Raw genomic sequence first — 22633 nt, forward strand, 5'->3', positions numbered from 1 at the left:
AATGCTGGTTACGCATTGCTCCATAGCTGACTGCGATTCGTGAAGCTGCCTCTGATACTGTTCTTCCCTAAAAGCAGTGAAGAGTGACATTAAGAAAGTGGCTGACCTTATTGGTTACCTATTGAATAAGAGATTTGCTATTAGACTACTCTTTTAACTGTAATTATTCCGAACTGATCAGTATGGTGATAAAGGCATTAATATAACTTAACCCAAATTCTGGATTTCAGATCTGTGGAATAACATGGCATGTAAAAGTGTTTCCTTTGGTTGAAAAAGGTTGAGAAAACGAAGATCGCTAACACCAGGAAGAAAAAATATGGGATCGAAACGCCCACACTCACACGATATAAGCCTCAACCCCCCATGGAGAACCACCTTCCCGCATGGGTGGCCTTTCGCAAGAAAGGCCGTTTTTCTTGGGTGGTTTTGTAAGAAATACCCATTTTATTTTTTAAATTTAGCATGGAGAAGCCACTGCTATGTTTTTGGACATTTGATCGTGGGCCTAAGTGGGTGCCCGGAGTATAAAACTCCCCAAGTACTCTTCCTTTGTCCAGAGAAATAGTTTCTCATTTGGTTTAGGCCTTGAAGCATAGGCCGCACACCCCGGGTATGGAACTCTCTACCTCCTTCAACTTGAAAATTTTAAACCAATCCACTTACCCAGGTGTGCAGAGCTCTTGTAGGCCACTACGCAGGATGCCTTGGACATCGTGATGTGCGAAAACTTTGATATAAAGAGCTTACAATACAACTTTCAGGAACAAGAAACCTTCTTCCAGTGTGTTAAGTGTTCAAATTCAGTTTTAACTACAAGATTAAGTAAAAAAAGTAGCTTCGCACACTCATGGAAGACATGTTGCTGTCCACTTGATACACCCAGTAATAGTAGATGGTCTAGCTGCCATTTTTGAATGCAGAGATGATGCGTGAGATGCTCTCCTTGCTGGCTAATTTCTTAGCTGTGCCTTGCTCTGCTACTGATAGCTGCGAAGGGTTAAAGATCATCCTTCTCTTTGCTGTGCTCTCTTTAAAGTCTTAAAAAGGTAAAACAGTTGTTTGCGAATTGTTATTTTAGCAGCTTCAGAAAATGCAAATGAATTCCATTGAATCAGACAGAGCTAGTATTTTATAAATCAGCAAACCAATTATCATCACCTCTAGCATTGATGTACTTCCTGAAAGCAATTTTGGCTATGCAGAAACGGTTTTTTTGATGACCAGATCTAAGCACTCCAATGACGAAAATATCCATACCAACCATTCCTCAATCGACAAAATGACCTGCACAAACATGCACATGTGTGTATGCATGCATGTGTGCGAGCAAGCGAGAGAGAGAGAGAGAGAGAGAGAGAGAGAGAGAGAGAGAGAGAGAGAGAGATCATCCATCTAATAGTACAATTTGATGAGGAAAAATCTCAAATTTATCATTAGACCACTACTTAGTAAAATACAAGTGTTAGACCTGATGATTCTGATTTGGAACCTTCAGCACAATCGGCTTTAGGGCAATTCCACGTGAAGAAGGGTTATACAGATGAACGGCCCTACAAATGAAGCTAAAGGTTCAGGACCAGAAGACAGACAGATTGATAACTCTGATTGCAGAAGCTCTAAAATATTCCTTGCAAAAATTTGAAGGCAAAGAATATAAACGAGAGTAGCAGCTCACACCTTGATCAGAATCACCGTATGTTGCACAAGAACCAGGTTGACTGCTCTGATTTGGAAAAATATCACAAGAACCAGGTTATTTGGAAAAGCATAAAAGCATCTTGAGCTTCACCATGATACCCAATTTACTGATGCCTGAAAAACTCTATAGTTTATACCGTATGGTATTCATTCTGGGAGCTTTAAGCGGTCAAACAGTACAACGAAACTTTGCTCTGGAACAACATAGAGAAATCCAAGTTTCGCACCTCTTAAATGTCCCATGCCCTGGGCAAACAAAGAAGAATTAACATGTTAAAACAGCATTTGAAGACTCGACTTGGAGCGACCAAGCCCACCTGATTTGATATCCATATTCTCAGCATGTAGGTCTATACGCATGATATCCACTATCCATAGCACTACAATCACAATCACAATCTGTTTGTGATTGGGTAGTTGATTCCATAAATGACTGTCATGTTTTACTCAAGTGGGCAAGTACAAAACCCACTACAATCACAATCTTGAAAATGTTTCAAAACTAAAAAGCAAGTGCTTAAAGTCTTCGCCAAATCTCCTTACCTTTCCGCTCAGTATCAATAGTTCACCATCAACCCACTGAGGGTTTTTGAACCCAGGTTCTGCTATTCTTCCCTGCCCTCTATATCTTGCAACCTGCCATTTGCAGGTAAGTCAGAAAAATGTGCTCAAATATATAAACAAGCTTCCACTTTAGTAATACCACTCACGTTATTTATTCTTATAATTCAACTAGTAACACTAGGAAGGATTTCCAGAGGCGATGACCCAACTTGGGTCTGGAGCAACTTTGTCCAATTCAGGTCAACTACAGATCTAGATGCAAACTGGGATGACCGAACAAAGGATAACCTATACAAAGTATGTTCTGTCACAAATTCTGCAGACTAGTGAGTAACAAGCAAATCTGAGGTAGATGCCAAGAGATAATGATTCCAAACGATGGAAGGATCATAGGTTACCCAGTTGGGGTCACTAGGAGCCCAGAGACAAAGTATGCTCGGTCACAGGTTGCAATCCAAAAGTAGTTCTGGAAACTGAAAGGTACAACTTGACACCAAACCGTTACGTGTAGAAACATTGAAGCAGCAGCATTCTCCTTATGAATGAACAAATCTTGCAAAATATGAGTCCAATATGTTAAAATATGTATATATATATATATATATATATATATATATATATATACATATACTTATGTATATATATACATCCGTATATATATAAGTATATATATACATATATGTATATATACTATTTCTTCTTTAGTGAAATACCCGATAGGGGTATTATTGTAAAACCACCAATGTACTTTTCTATTTTTTCTTTTTTACTTTTTTCCTTTTTTCTTTTACCTTTTTTTCTTTTATTTTTTCCTTTTGTAATGACCACAAGGGGCCCCACACTTGTAGTCGTTGGGGCTCCAACGGTCAGATTTCTGACCGTTGGGGCTCCCAACGACTACAAGGGAGCCCCCTTGTGGTTCCTTTTTAGAGCCTCCCTCCTCTATAAATAGAGGAGGTATTCTCCTCTTGTAAGCATGGGTTTTTACACCCTTCTCTTCCTTTCTTCAATAAATCCAACTTATGACTTTAAGTCATTTTCTATATTTGAGAGTTTTGTGTGTGCACATTTGGTGTTTGTGTTCTTGGCTCTAGTAGTCACTCTTAAAGAGTGACTTTTTGCCCTATTGGTGCTTCCGCCTCTTTTCATTACATGGTATCAGAGCTCGGTTGGTGATTGGGCTTTTCCTTTGTCATCTTGGAACGCGTGCCTCTCAAAGTTTTGAAGAAAGAAAATATATTTGGTGCTTATGGAACGTGACTCTAAAGTGAAGCTTTCTTTCAAGCTAAATGGGTCCAACTATCTCATGTGGGCCTCCGCTATGGAAAATCATCTAAGAGGTAAGAAACTTTGGGGCTTTGTTATGGGAACTACTCCCAAACCCTCTATTGTTCTTACCAAAATTGAAAATGAAGTTAAAAAAGCTTTAGATGGCGATGAGCGCATGAAAGCCATTAATGAACATCAATCCAAAATTGAGGATTGGGAAAGTAACCATGCCAAAATTTTGGCATGGTTTATGAACAATGTAGACCTTAAAAATTGTGCTAATATTGCCAAATTTAGAAGAGCCAATGAGGCTTGGTTTTTCCTTAAGGGTATGTATACCCAAAAGGATCTTGCTCGGCAATTTTTTTGTCAAGAAAAAATTTGTTCCACCAAACAAATGGATATGAGTGTCCGGGACTATTTTAGCTCTCTAACCCCTCTTTGGGATGAGCTTGCCCTTCTTGAGCCTAAATGGGTTGCTCCACAAGATATTGAACTAAGAAGGGAACAAATTGAAAAAGAGCGCTTTTTTCAATTCCTTCATGGCCTTCGCCCGGATTTTGAACAAGGGCATCTCTTCTCCATAGAAGCAAATCCCTTCCTATTGAAGATGCCCTTGCCGAGATATATCAAGAAGAAACTCGACTTGGCTTGAGCATTAGGAGTGATGAAGTTTTGGCCGTTATTAGGCCCGGATCAAATGTTAAAGCATATAGACCTCCCCACTTTAACAAAAATAACAATGGGCCTAGAAAGAGAATTATATGCCACTATTGTAATGAATCGGGGCACATTAGACCGGTTTGTCCAAAGCTCAAAGGAAAGGTTGCCGCGGTTGGAGAAAGTTCTCCAAAGAAAGAAGAAAATACCTGTAAGAACCACAAATTTTACACTAAAACTTAAGAATTATGTGGATTTGGGCCTAGGATCCGTTATTGGACCCAAAAGAAAATTTCGGAAATTAAAATATTTTAGTAATATTATATAAATAAATATTTAAGAAATTAAATATTTCAAATCCTCGGTTCAGACCCAAGTGGATCCAACCCTTGGGTCCACTGCTGTTTAAGCGACCCGGACCCAAATCAAAGTTGGGTCCAGCATTTCGGGTCGTGGTTCGGACCCGGACCCGATCCACCCCCCCTGTTAAAATTAAAGAGGGGTTAATAAAGGGGGCAACCCGATATGTGTTGCCCGATAAAATTCTTTTGAGGGGAAACCCTCTCCCCTGCGATAACGAGTGTTAGGGTTCAGCCGAACCCTAACACCTAAGATGATGGGAGGTGGGGGGAGCACCCCGCAGCCGCCGGGAGGGTGTGCTTCCCTTCCTTTTCGGGGGGCCACCCACCTACAAAGGGGGACCCCGACCTCTTCCTTCTCCCTCTCTCGCTGTCCCATTCTCTCTCTCTCACCCTTTTCTACCTTTCTAAAACTCGAAGCTCCCTCCAATCCCAAGCCGCAGCTCGAGGCCTTGCAGTGAGGAGCCAACCTCGCCGGTGGTGGTGCTGTCCAGGCCGACCGACCCCTCTCGTAGCTGCCGTAACAACCTCACCGGGAAAATGGTAGGGTTTCTGTGATTGTTTTTCAGGTTAATCATGGGTTTGGTGGGGTACGGGTTGTCTAAAACCCAAATCGACTGATAAAATGGGGGGGTGCGTACAATAAAAGGAAAGGGACTGCGAATGGGATAAAATGTTGGCTGAGTCATGTCAGGGGATTCTCGAACCCCTAAATAGCTGTATATGTTCCTTGCTGTTCAAAGAGATCCCCAATTTGGGGTCGTCTGCCACCTCCAAACCGAAAACCCCAAATCTACGATTTGGGGGTTTCAGATTGTTATGAAAAAAAAAAGGGAAAATGGTTAATTACATCTTGTATGATTTAGTAGTATATCCTCTTTTGTTAAGCTAAATATGTCATACAGATGACCCATAGGTTATGTAGTTCCTACATTTTGTTCTTTTGAATGTGAATCCCTTATTTTTTCGCATCTTAGAAATCTGTACATGGAATATTGTTATTACTAAACCAAATGGGTAACTAGTAGGATTATTAGCTTGTTGATAACGTACAGAGAGGGCACTCAATCATATTACATAGTTTTAATTAGGGTTATGTACTTAATTAATAAGTTTTATTTGGGTTTTCACATATAAACCAGGCTTTGTCTTATTGTATTCCCATTAGTTAACCTTAACTGCATACATCGATATATTCTAATTGGTTAACAACAACTGTTCATATGGATTCGTTCAATTTAGTTAACAATAACTGCTCGCCTTGAGATATTCTAATTAGTTTATGATAACTGCATACATTGGTAGATTCTGATTAGTTAACTTGAAATGCATGCGTAAGTTTGTTGTTTTCAATTGATGAATCATTGTGCGATACTGCAGGCAGTTGTACAAGCCTTGTGACCTTTTGTCATCTGATCGATTAATGTAGAATGCATGCTTAATTCCAGTGTTTTCATTTAATTCATTTTTTTTTTATCAAAGTACAGGTCCTGCTCGAGTTCTGGTTATATGTTACTTCATGCCCAACACAGAGTAGAGGTTTTCGGTTATATTCTATTTCATAAATCGCACATATACATGTTTTTTTTATTGTACATTGCGCAGTTATATGTTCAGATTATACCCTATTTGATTATACATGGTATTGCACGAAAACACATATGTAGTTGCTGAATAAGTACAGTAATCAAATTAGCTCCTCTGCTGCTCATTCTTTAGCTATTATTGGATATTGCGTACCTTTATATCAGCATGTTGTTTTGTTAAAAGCAATGACAATTGGAGAGTTGGCATTCAAGATAGTGGCTGAACTTAGCATAGTTTAGGATTAACCGATGTTGATTGTTTTAGTTTGTAAAGCTATGCTGAACTATCATAGTTTATGATTGTCTGATGATGATTACTTTATGCTGTAAAGTTATGCTGAACTTATCATAGTTTATGATCAGCCAATGTTGATTATTTTATTCTGTAAACCTATGTTGAACACAACATAAATTATGTCGACAGATGCTAATTGTTTCATCCTGTAAAACATGGCATGTTTATGCTGGCCGATTGAAACTATTCCATTATGTAGACCCTAACTTGTTTATGTAAATTCCTGTTAGCCTATTTTTTTTTGTCTATGTCTTATGCTGTGAGATATGGCATGCTTATGATAACCCATGTTAGCTGTTGAAAATACCGGTAGTTACCATGTGTGTGGGAAATTTTCATTTCAATATTGAGACCCTACATGATAATAAATTATACGGGGCATACATAGAAACTGTCATAGATTAAAGGTTGACTCAACACATAACCTGGTGCACGCGGCAATCTTGGGACTTGTGCCTTGCCTAATGGGCAAGACAGATTGGACTACCTGATACGGGTTAAGTACCTAATGTAGGTACGTGGCCTGGTTCAAGTATATTGGTAATGAAACTAAATAATAACTTTTGTGCTTGACTGGTTTAAAGGCACCGGAGCACTTTGGGTGGGTTATGCAATTAATAAGACAAATGATTGGGACTATACTCTGCACCTTGGTATGATGACTAAGGTTGAGGATCCTACTACTATGATAGTAGAAAGAAGTTGGGGAAATGCCCCATACTTCGGGAAATTAATTAAATGAAAAGATTAACCCACTCAGATTCGGGCTTACCTTGGAGAGGGTGGGTGGTACAAAACTCTGGGGACATGTGTTAGTTTCGAGCGTAAAGCGACTCATTGGTCCCAGTCCTCAGAGTCGAGGGACCCAGACTACCAATTTTGTCCTAGGTGGTAGATCCATGTTCTTCTGCAGAAGTTAGGGATGCATCCTGTCTTGGTTTTGGCGTTTGGGAGTTTCTCTCGGTCACTGGCCGCTCCCTTGGGATTTCAGTCACAGTTAGAATGTTCGGGTTAATAAAACAACCCTGAATAATATACCCCCGGACATTCTCTTCTGTGATGGTTGCCTTGGCCCGTGTGTACCCGCGGGATAAGAAAAGATAAACACTAACTAGAACAGTTAGGTATCACTGTATGGGAGTCATTAAAGAGACAATTGCTTACTCTTCCATCATGTTTTATATTCGGTGCTTATGATGAAACGACATCCTAAATTGTGTATTTATTAGTTAATTGAATTTATATTATGGATGTTGTTCATATTAGTGTAAGTTCTGCTTTAATTGCTTAATACCTTGCTTAATTGTTGTAGTTGCATAAAATGTTTCTTGTGCTTAAGTATAATTGTTACATAATCTACCTTTCTATTCAGATATATGTCTATGATTGCTATTGCATCGAATTCCTTATGTGGTTATGTTTAGACTGTAATTCAAACACGACACCCACATCACACTTGACACATGATCTACTTGCAAGAATAATTACAGTTTTCCTACTTAGACGTGGTAGTCTAATTCCTATAATTTCTATTATTTTCAGGAGAAGAGTAGTTCTATGAGCGATGCGGGATGAGGCGCTGATCGAGACTTGATCTATTTGTTCCCTGGCGGTTCTGTTTACTTTCAGATTGAGATTTTTGTTTTGAGACTCAATGTGAAAACTCTGATGTTGGATTTTATTATTATTGAAGTGGAAATAAATGGTGTGGTTTGCTTTTACCTTCCTGTATTGTTCTGAAATGCTTAACCCGAGAATTATTAGTTGTTTCCGCTTTAAAAAAAAAAATTGGGTTAAATTTCGGGGCGTTACAGTACCAAAGGAGATATCAAAGAAACTCTTAATCATATCTCTGAAGTTCTCCAACACCTTCTCAAGTCTTCTCCTTCAACATCCGGAGCCGCCATCGCCTACTCTTCATCACCTCAAGGTATGTGGATACTAGACTCTGGTGCTTCTTTTCATATGACATCTCATAAAAACTCTCTTTCAAATGTTTCTTCCGAACCCATGTCCTCCTATGTTTCAACGGCCGATGGAACGTCATTGAAAATTGAAAGTATTGGAACACTTGACTTCAAAAACTCTCAAAACTTTTTCGTTTCTAAAGTAAGAATCGTTCCGAAAATTAATTTAAATCTCTTTTCCGTTTCCCAAATCACCGACCATGGATGCCAAGTCTCTTTCTCACCTAAAGATTGCAACGTGCAGGATCTCCAGTCAGGGAAGCTGATTGGGCAAGGCCATAGAAGGGGTGATCTCTATTTTATGGACTTTTTGACGCTTCCATCTAAGTCATCTTGCAATCTTGTTAAAGACAAAAGTATTGGAATTTGGCATGAGAGACTTGGCCATCCAAATTTTGTAAAAATGTCACTTTTTCCTTTTTTGAACGATACTTGTAAAGACAATCACATGACTTGTAAATATTGCATTTTTGGGAAATCTAAAGCTACTCTGTTTCCTCAAAGAAGTTACTTTACCACTCGGCCATTTGAACTTGTTCATTCCGACGTGTGAGGACCCTCCCCAATTTTGTCTAAAGGAGGTTTTTCGTATTATGTGGTCTTTATTGATGACTTCACTAGATTTACGTAGATATACTTCCTAAATCGCAAATCCAAAGTCTTCTCCTTCTTTAAAGAATTTCATGCAATGGTTAAAAATCAATTTTTGGGAAATCTATCTATTCTTAGATCCGATTCGAGAGGTGAATATATGTCTAATGATTTTCAAAGTTACTTAAAAGAAAATGGAATTTGTCATCAACGTTCGTGTCCCAACACTCCGCAACAAAATGGTCTTGCGGAAAGAAAGCATAGGCACATAATAGAAACTACAACATTATTGATTTCAAAAAATATCCCAAAATCCTTTTGGGCCGAAGCGGTTCTAACCTCAACATATCTCATCAATAGAATCCCTTCATCCTCTTTAAAAAATCTTTCTCCATTTGAAAAACTCTACAATATGTCTCCCGATTATAAAAGATTAAGAATTTTTGGATGTAAATGCTTTGTTTTAACTCGCAAAAATGATAAACTTTCTCCTATGGCTATTGAATGTATTTTCTTGGGATATGGCGAAAAAAAGTTTCATAGAAATGAAAGTGGAGAAAGGATTTTAGATTTTTGTTTATCCTATGATATGATCTTAGCAAACACTTGGTTTAGGAAGAGGAAGTCTCACCTAGTAACATTTAAAAGTGGGGTTAATACGAGTCAGATAGATTTTTTCCTACTTAGAAAGAGAGATAGGGGTTGTTGCATCGATTGTAAGGTTATACCGGGAGAAAGTGTAGCTACACAACATAGAGTCTTAATTTTAGATCTTAGAATTAGACAATGCCGCAAAAGGGATAGACATAGGATAGATCCTAGAATTAAGTGGTGGGCACTGAAAGGAGCTAAACAAGGAATGTTTGTAGAGCAGGTAGTTAAGGAAGTTGATTGGTGTCTCGAGGAGGATTCAGAATCAATGTGGAATAAGATAGCGGGTGGCATGAGAAAAGTGGCTAAGGAGGTATTGGGTGAGTCTAAAGGCGATGCACCACTAGGTAAGGATACATCATGGTAGAACGAGGATGTCAAATTAGCTATTAAGGTTAAAAGAGAGTGTTATAGAAATCTAAGTAAGAGTCGTGATAATGAGAATTTGGAGAAGTATATGATAGCAAAGAAGGAAGCTAAAAAAGTAGTTCGAAACGCGAGAGCTAAGGTATATAAGGAGGTTTATGACAAGTTGGATACCAAAGAAGGCGAGAAGGATATTTATAGGCTTGCAAAGATGAGAGATAGAAAATCGAGGGATTTGGGTATGGTTAGATGTATCAAAGATGAAACGCAAAGGGTTTTAGTCAAAGATGAGGAGATTAAGGAGAGATGGAAAGATTATTTTGATAAGCTATTTAATGATAGTCATGCTCAAGATCTTGGAGACTTCTCCATTCCTTTTCATGAGATAAATCGTGACATCATGCGCAAGATTCAAAAGAAAGAAATTACAGAGGCTTTGAAGAAAATGAAATCAAGAAGGGCAGTTGGCCCAGATGGTATACCTATCGAGGCTTGGAAATGCTTGGGAGAGAAAGGTTTAGAATGGTTGACAAATCTTTTTAACTTGATTTGTTGAACAAATAAGATGCCTAATGAGTAGAGGAAGAGTACTTTGGTGCCTTTATATAAGAATAAGGGTGATATACAAGATTGCACAAACTATCGTGGTATAAAACTCATGAGTCATACTATGAAACTTTGGGAGAGGGTGATTGAGTCTAGGTTGAGGAAGGTTGTCATGATATCGGAGAATCAATTTGGTTTTATGCCTGGAAGATCAACTATGGAAGTTATACATCTTCTTAGACAACTTATTGAAAGATATAGAGAGAGGAACAAAGATTTGCATATGGTTTTTATTGATTTAGAGAAGGCATACGATAGAGTACCTAGGGACGTTCTCTGGTGGACAATGATGAAGAAAGGTGTTTCCCTAAAGTACATTAGTATAATTAAAGATATGTATGAAGGAGTAGTAACCAATGTCCGCACTTGTGGAGGGGTGACAACCAATTTTCCGATAACGGTTGGGTTACATCAAGGATCTGCTTTAAGCCCTTTCCTATTTGCGATAGTGATGGATGAGCTTACGAGATCAATTCAAGAAAATGTACCGTGGTGTATGTGGTTTGCTGCTGATATTGTTTTGATTGATGAGTCTAGAGCTGGGGTTAATGCTAAGTTAGAATTATGGAGACAGACATTGGAAGCTAGAGGTTTTAAGTTGAGTAAGAGTAAGACTGAATATATGGAATGTCGGTTTAGTAAGCAACGAAGTAGTGATGGGAGTGTAGTGAAGCTTGGTGAGCAAGAAATACCGGTGAATGATTATTTCAAATATTTGGGATCCATCATTCAAAAGTATGGAGAAATTGATGGAGATGTAAATCATAGGATAAAGGTTGGGTGGATGAAATGGAAAAGTGCAACTGGAGTGTTGTGCGATCGTAGAATGTCATTGCGGTTGAAGGGAAAGTTTTATAGGACGACTATTAGACCCGCTTTACTATATGGTACAGAATGTTGGGCTGCCAAGAGACATCATATTCAAAAAATGAGTGTAGCTGAGATGCGGATGCTTAGATGGATGTGTGGAAATACAATAAAAGATAAGATTCGGAACGAGGAGATACGTAAGAAGGTAGGTTTTGCACCCATTGAAAATAAGATGCGAGAGAATCGTTTACGGTGGTTTGGACATATTCGGCGAAGGCCTAATGATGCTCCAGTTAGAAGGTTGGAGAAATGGGAAAATATATTAGTTAAAAGAGGTCGGGGTAGGCCTAGTAAGACTTGGATGAAGATGATAGGAAAGGATATGAATGCTTTGAACCTCACCGAGGACATGGCATTGGATAGAAATGATTGGAGGAAAAGGATTCTTGTGGAAGACCCAAAATGAATTTCTTTTTTGGTTCATATCGCTGACCCCAATTATTTTGGGATGAAGGCGTAGTTGTTGTTGTTGTTGTTGTATGGCGAAAAACAAAAAGAATATTGATGCTTTGACATACTTAAGAATAAACTTTATATCTCAAAATATGTCACATTCCTCGAAGAAGAAAATGGTTTTTCGCATCAACCAAATGAAAATATTGACTATTCTTTTTTATTTGACTTGTTACCTCAAGAAAACATCATAGATGATCATGTTGATCCTAGTGAACCTCTTAATGAAGATCTTGTTGAACAATCAAATAATGATCAAAACTTAGAAGAAAATGCTTCAAGACAAATACAAGTCTACTCTAGAAGGAATGAAAGAAATCCTCCTTGTGCCCTTGAAAGATTTTCTCAAAGTGAGTCGATAGAAGAAACCTCTCAAAGAAGATTAAATCGCATTCCCAAGATACCAAATAGATTTGTTTCTTATGACTTTTTTTCTCCTAATTATTGAGCATGTCTTCTTGCTCTTCACTCCTTTCATGAACCATCTCTTTACAATGATGCTAAACAATATGCTCATTGGAATGAAGCTATGGAGCTTGAACTTAATGCCCTTAAAAAGGCACAAACTTGGGAAATCATTGATCTTCCCAATGGCAAGAAACCCATTGGATGTAGATGGGTGTTTAAAGTAAAAACTAAGAGTGATGGTTCATTAGAAAGATATAAGGCTAGGTTAGTAGCCAAAGGATATGCCCAAGAGTATGGGGTAGACTATGATGAAACTTTTGCCCCAGTTGCTCGAATGACTAGTGTTTGAGCCCTTATTGCTATAGCTTCTGTTAAAAAATGACCAATCTTTCAACTTGATGTTAAAAATGCCTTCTTGAATGGTAATTTAAATGAAGAAGTTTATATGGAACCACCTCCAGGTATGAATTTAAATGGAAAAGTTTTAAAATTAAAAAAGGCTTTATATGGACTTAAGCAAGCTCCTAAAGCTTGGTATGACAGGTTTAGTAATGTATTAATCAATTTAGGTTTTTCTTCTTGCTATACTGACACTGCTCTTTTTGTTAAAAGGACAGGTGACTCCATGATTATGCTTCTGCTGTATGTTGATGATATGATCATCACTAGGAATGACAAAAAGGGAGTAAATGATGTTAAGTCTATGCTAAAAGATACTTTTGATATGTCTGACCTTGGTTATTTGAGATATTTTTTAGGAATTGAAGTGGCTTATTCCGCACGAGGATACATCTTATCTCAAATGAAGTTAGCTGCAGAAATTTGTACCAAATCAGGAATATCTGATGAAAAGAAAGTTGAGACTCCCGAAGTTATCAATGCGAAACTAAGACTTGAAGATGGTGTTCTTCATGAAGATCCAACTCCCTACCGTCAATTAATTGGATCCCTCACCTATCTATCCATCACCCGTCCTGACATAGCTCATGTGGTTCATGCAGCAAGCCAGTTTCAGCACGCACCTACCATGGTTCATATGGCGGCCGTAATGAGAATTGTGCGATATATCAAAAATATCATCTCCAAGGGACTCTTCTTATCCTCTTCCTCATCTCTTGAATTGACTGCTTTTACTGATGCTGACTGGGGAGGAAATCCCAATGATCGAATCTCAATTACGGGTCTTTGTATTTTTTTAGGTGAATCACTCATCTCGTGGAGATGCAAGAAGCAGCAGAAGGTCTCCTTATCATCTACTGAAGCTGAATATCGGGCTATGACGATGACAACTATGGAAATTGTATGGCTCAGAAGTCTTCTTGGTGACATGGGCGTTCCCATTTCCACTCCCACCAAGCTCTGTTGTGATAACAAGAGTGCGATATACATTGTCAGCAATCACACCTTTCATGAGCGGACCAAGCATATCGAAATGGATTGCCATTATGTTCGAGACGAATATCTCAAAGGGACCATCACATTGCCATATGTCACTTCAGAGTATCAACTGGCTGACTTCTTCACCAAGGCGCTTCCAACTCTACGATTTATGTTCCTCCTTAGCAAACTTTCGGTCTTCTCCCCGTAAAGTTTGAGGGGGCGTGTTAAAATATGTATATATATATATATATACATATACTTATATATATATATACATCCATATATATATAAGTATATATATACATATATGTATATATACTATTTCTTCTTTAGTGAAATACCTGATAGGGGTATTATTGTAAAACCACCAATGTACTTTTCTATTTTTTCTTTTTTTCTTTTTTCCTTTTTTCTTTTACCTTTTTTTCTTTTATTTTTTCCTTTTGTAATGACCACAAGGGGCCCCACACTTGTAGTCGTTGGGAGCCCCAACGGAACCACAAGGGGGCTCCCTTGTAGTCGTTGGGGCTCCAACGGTCAGATTTTCTCCTCTATAAATAGAGGAGGTATTCTCCTCTTGTAAGCATGGGTTTTTACACCCTTCTCTTACTTTCTTCAGTAAATCCAACTTATGACTTTAAGTCATTTTCTATATTTGAGAGTTTTGTGTGTGCACATTTGGTGTTTGTGTTCTTGGCTCTAGTAGTCACTCTTAAAGAGTGACTTTTTGCCCTATTGGGCCTCTTTTCATGACACAATAAACTACCCGAACACTGTAACATCCAACAGCATGCAAAACTAGCAAAGTATGGATTCTTTAGCCTGTAGGCATTTTAGAAAGTCAAGCAAACCTTAGTGACAGGCACTGAAATTGCAATATGAATTCATGCAGGGAGTTCTTTAGAGAATACAATTTATGCCACCATATAGAAATTGCAGGAGGATTAGTATCTCTTCTTGAGTGCGACAAAAAAAAAACAATTTCTTGAGATTGAAAATAGTAGTAATTTCAAAATTTTGGGAAAAAATGCCATGTTAGAGGCAGATACTTTCAAAATCGAAGTATATCAGCCTACAATGAACTTTTTTGGTTTGCCATAGATACAAAAGTAAGTTTTAATATGATACCAGGATTTGTCATTGGGAGGCGGGGTCCATTACACAAGACACCCATATAGAGGTATCTTGGCAAGTGGCAATCAGGTCTGGCCAAAAATGTGACCACAAATTTGATGTGGATAACCAAACTTTGTTTTGTTTCTTTTTCATTTCATTTTTCAGATTCTCCAAGTTAGTTTCACAAATTTGCAAAACCCAGCAGACAAACAGATGAAGAAACAGCAAATGTAAGAGGTTTTAGTCGATGTGGAAAATTTTCCGAGGCAAATACAAACACAGGACTGAACATATTAGGCCATTTAAAATTTAGCATGTCAGATATTACTTGAGAATCTTCTCAGTGAGAAGTAGGCAAGTATCAAGGCATAGAACATTACCACCCCAATTTCCTCTGGATAATTTCCTTGGTTTGATAGACGATTTCCTTTCCCAATTTTAGCACGAAAGGTGACCTGCTTGCAACAATTTCAAAAAAAAAAATAATGTGCTTCATATTAAATACAAGCCTCAATACTCATAAAATGGTACAGACGACCACGCAGAATAGTGTTGTCACCGATTACAATCCAAACCATAATGGGTGGTGCTCAACACGTGGCCATTGGAAGTGACTGACACACAACTAACTTCCATGTTGGTGACCATTCTTTTCTTGGATGCATAGCTTTTGTGGAAGCAACCACTGGATTACTTTCCTGGACTTATTACATGGCCTTAACACTTACAGAGAATTTAGTCAGACATACCTGGCCAGCAGGAACATTAAGGTCACCGGTAAGCTTTACAGCTTCAACATACTCAAAAAATTCGATGTTGGAGCCAGTCTCAAGTTCCCCTGTAGTGTGCCAGTGACCATATTTACGTTTCAACTGTACCACCTCAGATCCATATGGACCAAACGCTCCAATATACAACCCTGTCCTTCAGCCAACATGTCATATAATTTAGGAATCTGAATCACTTTTGCTTCCCAATTATTTATATAGAAAGTAATTTAGATCTAGCATCCTACCATCAAAAGGATCTAAGCCTTCACTATCTGGGACTATGCGCTGAAAAATAGTGCTACTCGGTAGTCTGCTCCATTTCTGAGCCTGAGCTAATGCAAGCTTAACAATCTCCTTGAGACCTTTGGACACCTAAAAGGAAGAAAAGAGGAACATAGTAGAAACATCAGTTCATGTATATATAGTAATATACATAATAAGTTTTTCAAGAAAGTACAAACAGGCTCCGACACAGTGCATCCATATGCAAGAAAATAGAACAGGGGAATAGCAATCAACATCAATGCAGGCTACAAATAAGGAAATATAAGTCTAAATCAGAAGATCAAAACAGTGACTAGAAGATTGAAAGATGAAATGTTGGTTGAGAAAACGACACATGATCTTATCAATGCAAAAGAACAATAGAACAAAAAATACTTCATTGAGAAGATCATGCCAAGAAAGCATCCGATAGAAAAATGGGTATCATATGAAAGTTTTTCCCAAAAAGTACAAAGTGTTCTTAAATAAAGTTTTTAATGATCATGAGCCAACATCACACCACAAAGCTGTCTGTAATAAGAGAATGATACTGGTCATGAATGAAGAAATATGAGTGATGTATTACAACAGAACTCGAAAATTGTCCCTATATCCAAAGACAAAAATGTGGTTGTAAGTGAGTCTACAAAATTAAGTATAAGTTGAATGAGACAATGGAAAGATACAAATCAAGACATGTTGCGAAGGGATAAAATCAAGGAAAATTTTCAAATGCTCCCAAACGTTTTGGCCTAATTCATCCGCACACCAAACATTTCAAAGTTTGCAAATGCCCAAAAAAGCTTTTACTTGGGTTAATCAAATGACCCCAATCATAAACTAACGTTGGGTTGTTCTTGGGTTAACCCTAACTCATGTTCTGAAGTTATCATTTTACCCCTATAACTGGTGAAATAAAATTAGTAGTTTACCCTTAGTCTATAAGTATGAATAAAGTAAGCTTGACTGTGTGTAGGGATGTCAACTGAATGTACTTAGTAAAAAATTTATTGATTTTTTTATTTGTTTATTCATATTTGGATCTCGGATATCATGTTTGGATCCATAATAGTGGTCTGGATCCATGTATGTTAATTCAGATCCATAGTGTAAAGAAAACATCGGATCCTTAGATCCATTTTTTTAAAGGGTTTCATAAACACAACGGATCTTGGATCCAATAATAAGTTAGTGGAGATCCATGATAATGTAATTGGATCCAAAGTAATTTAGTTTGGGTTTATATTTGAAAATTTAAATATTAATACTTTAAAATTTTAAAAGAGGATTCAAATCCCCAGATGGATCCGGATAAGCACGAAATTTTGGAACCCAAAAAGATAAATGGGTCACGGGTCACGATCGATCCAAATTCGCATGTGCATGTGCATTAAATGAAAAGTTAAAAAAAAAAACATGAAAAGGGTTCAATGAGAAACCCTAATCACACATAATGGGGGGGAAGGGACGTTAAACCCTTTTCACGAAGAACGTGGAGAGGAGGGGGAAACGGACCCCCACTCCTCACCAACCGACTCTCTAATCCGCCATTCTCTCCCCAACCGACTCTCTTTCTTGCATCCCTTAACCCCCCCCCCCCCACCCCACCCCACACACTCTCTCTCTCTTTCTCTCTCACTCCCTCTTTCTTCCCCTCTCGTGCACGATCTAGAGGTGAGACCCCGGCATCGCGAGCGCACGACAGCATAAGCAGGGATTCACGATTCTAAGGTAGGAGATATTATGATTTTTGTAGTGTACATGTTTCCAGAATGCAAGATATAAGCACAACTCCTCTGCGTGAATCTAAGATTGCGCAAACGCGGAATCATGTTCCTGCGTGTTTACGAGACACCAAACAAGAGGGTTGCATATAATATTTTTGGAAATCCATATTAAATATTAATCATCTGTTAGCATATTTTGGGGGTTAATGGATTCTATGAAAGGAGAAAAAAAAGGAAAACAAATCGAACCCTGTGTTTTATAACTGGAAGCTCGGTTTGCATTTTTATAAAGGAGATTCTCCCACTAGTTTATTTTCTATCTTTGCAATTTTCTGTATAACCTAAGTTGTGTGTTTTGGTTGTATATACATATTGGTTCTGCAAGCATGCTCTACCCAGATTTTTTTTGGTAGGTATTGACCGCTTGATTAGTTTAATCTGGGGCTTGTAGGGTTCGGTGGGAGGTAAATATGTGTGAAATCAGAATGAGCAGTCAGGGTTCTGCGTATATTTGCGGTGCGGTTAATTACATGTTGGATTATTAGGATGATAGGGGGTTTTTGTTTGGGGGTTTGGGGTAATATCTGGATGTATGCTAAACTCCTTGTTCAGACCGTGCTTTTTCTTTTCAGTTACGCATCATCTCAGGGTGACTGATAAACAGTCGGTGGTGCGAGTTTGCATTAGAACACATCATTGAACCTAGTGCACTGCCATTTGGTCTTCTGCGTATTTTGGCCTTGAAATTGTTGTCATATCCTAACCCCTTTTGAAAATTTTATTAAAGTTCTGGTATATGCCCTCTCCCTTTCTAGCTGTTGGAACTTCCAACAGCTAGAATTCTAGTCGTTGGACTAGTTCCAACGGCTAGAAAGTTGGTCAAGTTTCAACTGGAACTTGACCAAACTAGATATATCTAGTTCTAATAGAACTAGATACTAAAAACAAAAAGAAAAAATACAAAAAAACTAAAAAGTATAAATACAAAAATATATAATAGTATAATAATAATAATATTATTATATATGTGTTGTTTACATTTTAACAGTCCCCCTCAAACTTACGATACAATGAGCGAAAGTTTGTCTAAGAGGAAGTGAAATATGGGAGCCGCGAGAGGCTTGGTGAAGAAGTCTGCTAATTGGTATTCTGACGTCACATATGGCAGATCAATGGTTCCATGCAATTTCTCCTCTCTGACATAGTGACAATCCATCTCAATGTGTTTGGTGCGATCATGGAAAGTTCAGTTGCTTGCGATGTAGATTGCACTCTTGTTGTCACAACACATTCGTGAGGCCTATGTTGCTTCAACTCCCATATCAGCGAGCAGTCGCCTGAGCCAAACAACTTTCATTGTGGTAGTTGTCATGACTCTATATTCAGCTTCAGTGGAGGAAAGAGAAACCTTTTGCTGCTTCTTACACCTCCATGATATTAGATATTCACCTAAAAATACACATAAACCAGTGGTTGAGTGCCTATTATTAGGATCACCTCTCCCGTCAGCATTAGTATAAGCAATTAAATCTAAAGATGATGATGCAGACAAGAAGAGTCCTCGTGAGAGAGAACTCTTTAAATATCTAATAATACATAAAACTGCTCTCATGTGAACATAAGTGGGAGCATGTTGAAACTGGCTAGCTGTGTGTACAACATGTGCTATGTCTGACCGAGTGATAGAGAGATAGGAAAGTGCTCCAACAAGTTGTCTGAACAAAGTGGGATCATCAAGACGCTCTCCATCATCAATTTTCATTTTAACATTGACCACTTCTGGAGTGTCCACCTTCTTATCATCTGTAATGTCAGACCTGAAAACAATATCAAAAACAAATTTAGATTGAGATATCAAATACCCACAAGGGGAATAAGCAACTTCTATTCCTAAAAAGTATCTCAATAATCCTAAATCAGACATTTCAAAATGAGTTTTAAGAAGAGTTTTGATATTGGTAACTCCCTATTTGTCGTCTTCAGTGATAATCATATCATCAACATAAAGAAGAAGGATGATGATACCTGCATCAGATTGCTTAATAAACAAGGCAGTGTCAGTCAAACAAGAATGAAATCCAATATCAATCATAACATGACTAAATCTGTCATACCAGGCTTTTCGTGCCTGTTTGAGGCCATAAAAGGCCTTCTCAAGACGAAGTGTTTTACCCTTAGGAATACTAATATCAGGAGGAGCTTCCAATGTAGACTTTTTCAACAAGACTCTCATTTAAGAAAGCATTTTTGACATCCATTTGAAATATATGCCATTTTTTTATAGAAGCCAAAGCAATTAAAGTTCTAACAGTGGTCATATGGGCCACGGGGGCAAAGGTTTCTTCGTAGTCAATGTCATACTCTTGAGCATAACCTTTGGCTACGAGTCGTACCTTATATCTTTCTAGAGTCCCATCACTTTTGATTTTGACTTTATAGACCCATCTACAACCTATAGGTTTCTTTCCGAGAGGAAAGTCTTGAATGAACCAAGTGTTGGCCTTCTCTAATGCATCCAATTCTATTTTCATAGCTTCAACCCATTCTTCATGGTTTTTGGCTTCAGAATAGGAGGAAGGTTCAACATAGAATTGGATTAATGCAAGAGCTGCCCTATACGAGGGTGAAAAAGATTCGTAAGAGACAATTTTTTTGGGAGGTCGAAAAATTCTAGAAGTCCTACGAGAGAGAACTTCAGAAAACCTTTCTAATGCACATGGTGGGTGTTGCTCTCCAACTCTTCGTCTTGAATATTGCAGGCCAACATCCCTACTGGTTTGGTCTTCGCTATCATTTTAAAAAATAATAGGACTTTGATCATTGTCAAAGTTATATTCAAAATCCTCTTTATTGAATTTTGAAGTTAAATCGATTAAAAAGGAATATTCAGTAATATCTTTGAATTTTTCACTTTCAAAAGAACTTTCTTTTTCTAGAAAAGACACATTTCTTGATACATATAATTTGTCATTTTGAAGATCATAGCACCTGTAGCCTTTTTGATTTTCAGCATATCCTAAAAAAGCACATGGGATTGCACAAGGGGAGAATTTATCATTTTTGTTTGTAAATACAAAACATTTGCAACAAAAAACTCTTAATCTAAAGTAGTCTGGAGCTAAATCATAAAGTTTTTCAATTAAAGATATATTTTTTAATGAAGAAGATGGCACTCTATTGATGAGATAGGTATTAGAATACAGATCGGATATGGATCCAGTAGAGGATCCATATCCATATAGAGCAAGTGCATGTGTATGCTATATTATAATGTATTATACATTACTAACCAGGGGCAATCTTGCCATTGTAAAAAGGGTTTGTAAACCTATTTTATTCTAATGATGTTTAGTGCAGCAACACAGAAAATCTGTGGCTGCTGATTCCAAGGAAAATCCCCTCTCCTCTCTCCTCTCTTGTTTACTCCTCCTTCTCGGTATTCACGATAAAACTGCCAACCCAAAGCAGTTTTAACAATAGGTGGCAGCTAGAGCGGCTTCAGCCCAAAAACCTTTTTGAACTTGACTTGCAATTAGCAAAGTCCGAGTGGTTTCCATAATGTGGCGATGCTTGTGTTCCGCAAGACCATTTTGTTGAAGGGTGTGTGGGCATGATCGTTGATGAGTAATGCCATATAGATTAAGATAGTTTTTAAATTCTCCAAACATAAATTCTCTCCCTGAATCGGTGCGAAAATGAAAATATTACTTTGAAATTTGTTTGTGACCATTTTATGAAATATTTGAAAGTGAGCAAAAACTTTGGATTTATGTTTAAGAAAATAAATCCAAGTGTGTCTAGAAAAGTCATCAACAAAGATGACATAATACGCATAACCACATTTAGAGATAACTAGTGCAGGTCCTCAAACGTCCGAATGTATTAACTCAAGAGGTTTTATAGAGACAAAGGTTCTACTAGAAAAAGGTAATCTTTTCATTTTACCAAGAATGCAGTCTTTGCAAGCAAAATTTTCAGATTTACAAAATTTTCCCAAACTTGAAAAGTATTGGATTTTTGACATATGAGGATGGCAAGGTCTTTTGTGCCATAATTTTGTTTCTAATTTCTGAACATTTAAACAAAATACATTCTTTGGTAGTTCTAAAAAGTTCATGTAATACAGTCCTCCTCTATGGCCTTCCCCAATCAGCTTCCCTGACTGGCGATCCTGTATCCAGCAACCATCATAAGAAAAGGATATATTACATCTATAACCAGAAATTTGTGAAACAGATAAAAGGTTCAAATTTAATTTTGGGATATATCTAACTTTTGGAATACAAAATATTTTGGATTTTTGAAAACTTTCAAAACATCCTATTCCTTTTATTTCAAGAGATGTTTCATCTGCTGTAAAGACTTTGGATATACTTGAGTTATTTTTAAGACATTCGGATAAACATTTAGCATTTGGTGTCATATGAAATGAAGTGCCAGAATCTAAGATCCAAGGGAAGTTACATGGACCCAATACAAATGCAAATGCCGCTCCAGTTGAGGCTTCAGTCAAAGAGGATAACCCTTTGAGAAGAGGTTGAAGAATCTCCATCAGTTAACCCATGAAAACATGTGCATCTTGATCTTTTGGCTCGGTTTCAACAGATGCTACCCTCTTTTCGTCTCTCCTTTTTAGCGTCGGACATTGAGGCTTATAGTGCCCGGGTTTATGACAGTGGTGACAAATAACTTTTCTTTTGTCAAACTCACCACTCTGTCTCCCAAAATGAGGCGGTCTATAAGTGCGAGTATGATTCCCTAGTCTAGACACAACTAGAACTGAATCATCATCAACTTTTAGAGTACTCTTTCTAAGACAATTTTCCTCCATAGTTAGTTCTTCAATAGCATCCACAATAGTAGGGATTTTACAACGATGAAGTAGAGCCGATTTGGTGGATTCAAATTCCGGCCTTAATTCATTCACAAATTGGTAAAAGTGTTCCATATCGAGTTATTTTTTACGAAGCTTGATATCTTCGGCGCAATGTCATTTTGGCTCTAGAATATCCAACTCTTCCCAAAGTTTA

General features: G+C 37.8%; 1 protein-coding gene across 6 annotated transcripts in view; it reads right to left on the reverse strand.

The window, feature by feature from the left end:
• Positions 1 to 1407: 1407 nt before the first annotated feature.
• Positions 1408 to 22633, reverse strand: part of LOC149843577 (protein EXECUTER 2, chloroplastic-like) — a 53297-nt gene continuing 32071 nt past the window's right edge. The window contains exons 7-13 of one of the 6 annotated variants that reach the window (XR_016430904.1): positions 15858 to 15984; positions 15592 to 15761; positions 15223 to 15297; positions 2245 to 2337; positions 1839 to 1947; positions 1681 to 1721; positions 1408 to 1553 (exon numbers count right to left, since the gene is read on the reverse strand). Coding sequence is in view for 3 of the 6 variants with exons in the window: in XM_089999926.1 (XP_089856052.1) it covers positions 1849 to 1947; positions 2245 to 2337; positions 15223 to 15297; positions 15592 to 15761; positions 15858 to 15984 (564 nt within the window). In the remaining 3 variants the exon portion in view is untranslated. Of the gene's footprint in view, positions 1948 to 2244; positions 2338 to 15222; positions 15298 to 15591; positions 15762 to 15857; positions 15985 to 22633 lie in introns of all 6 variants that reach the window. The other 5 variants (XR_016430905.1, XR_016430903.1, XM_089999926.1 and 2 more) reach the window with 5 other exon arrangements.

The sequence above is a fragment of the Nuphar pumila genome, chromosome 3 (genome assembly GCF_984573655.1).
Source record: "Nuphar pumila chromosome 3, dmNupPumi1.hap1.1, whole genome shotgun sequence".
Lineage (NCBI taxonomy): Eukaryota > Viridiplantae > Streptophyta > Magnoliopsida > Nymphaeales > Nymphaeaceae > Nuphar > Nuphar pumila.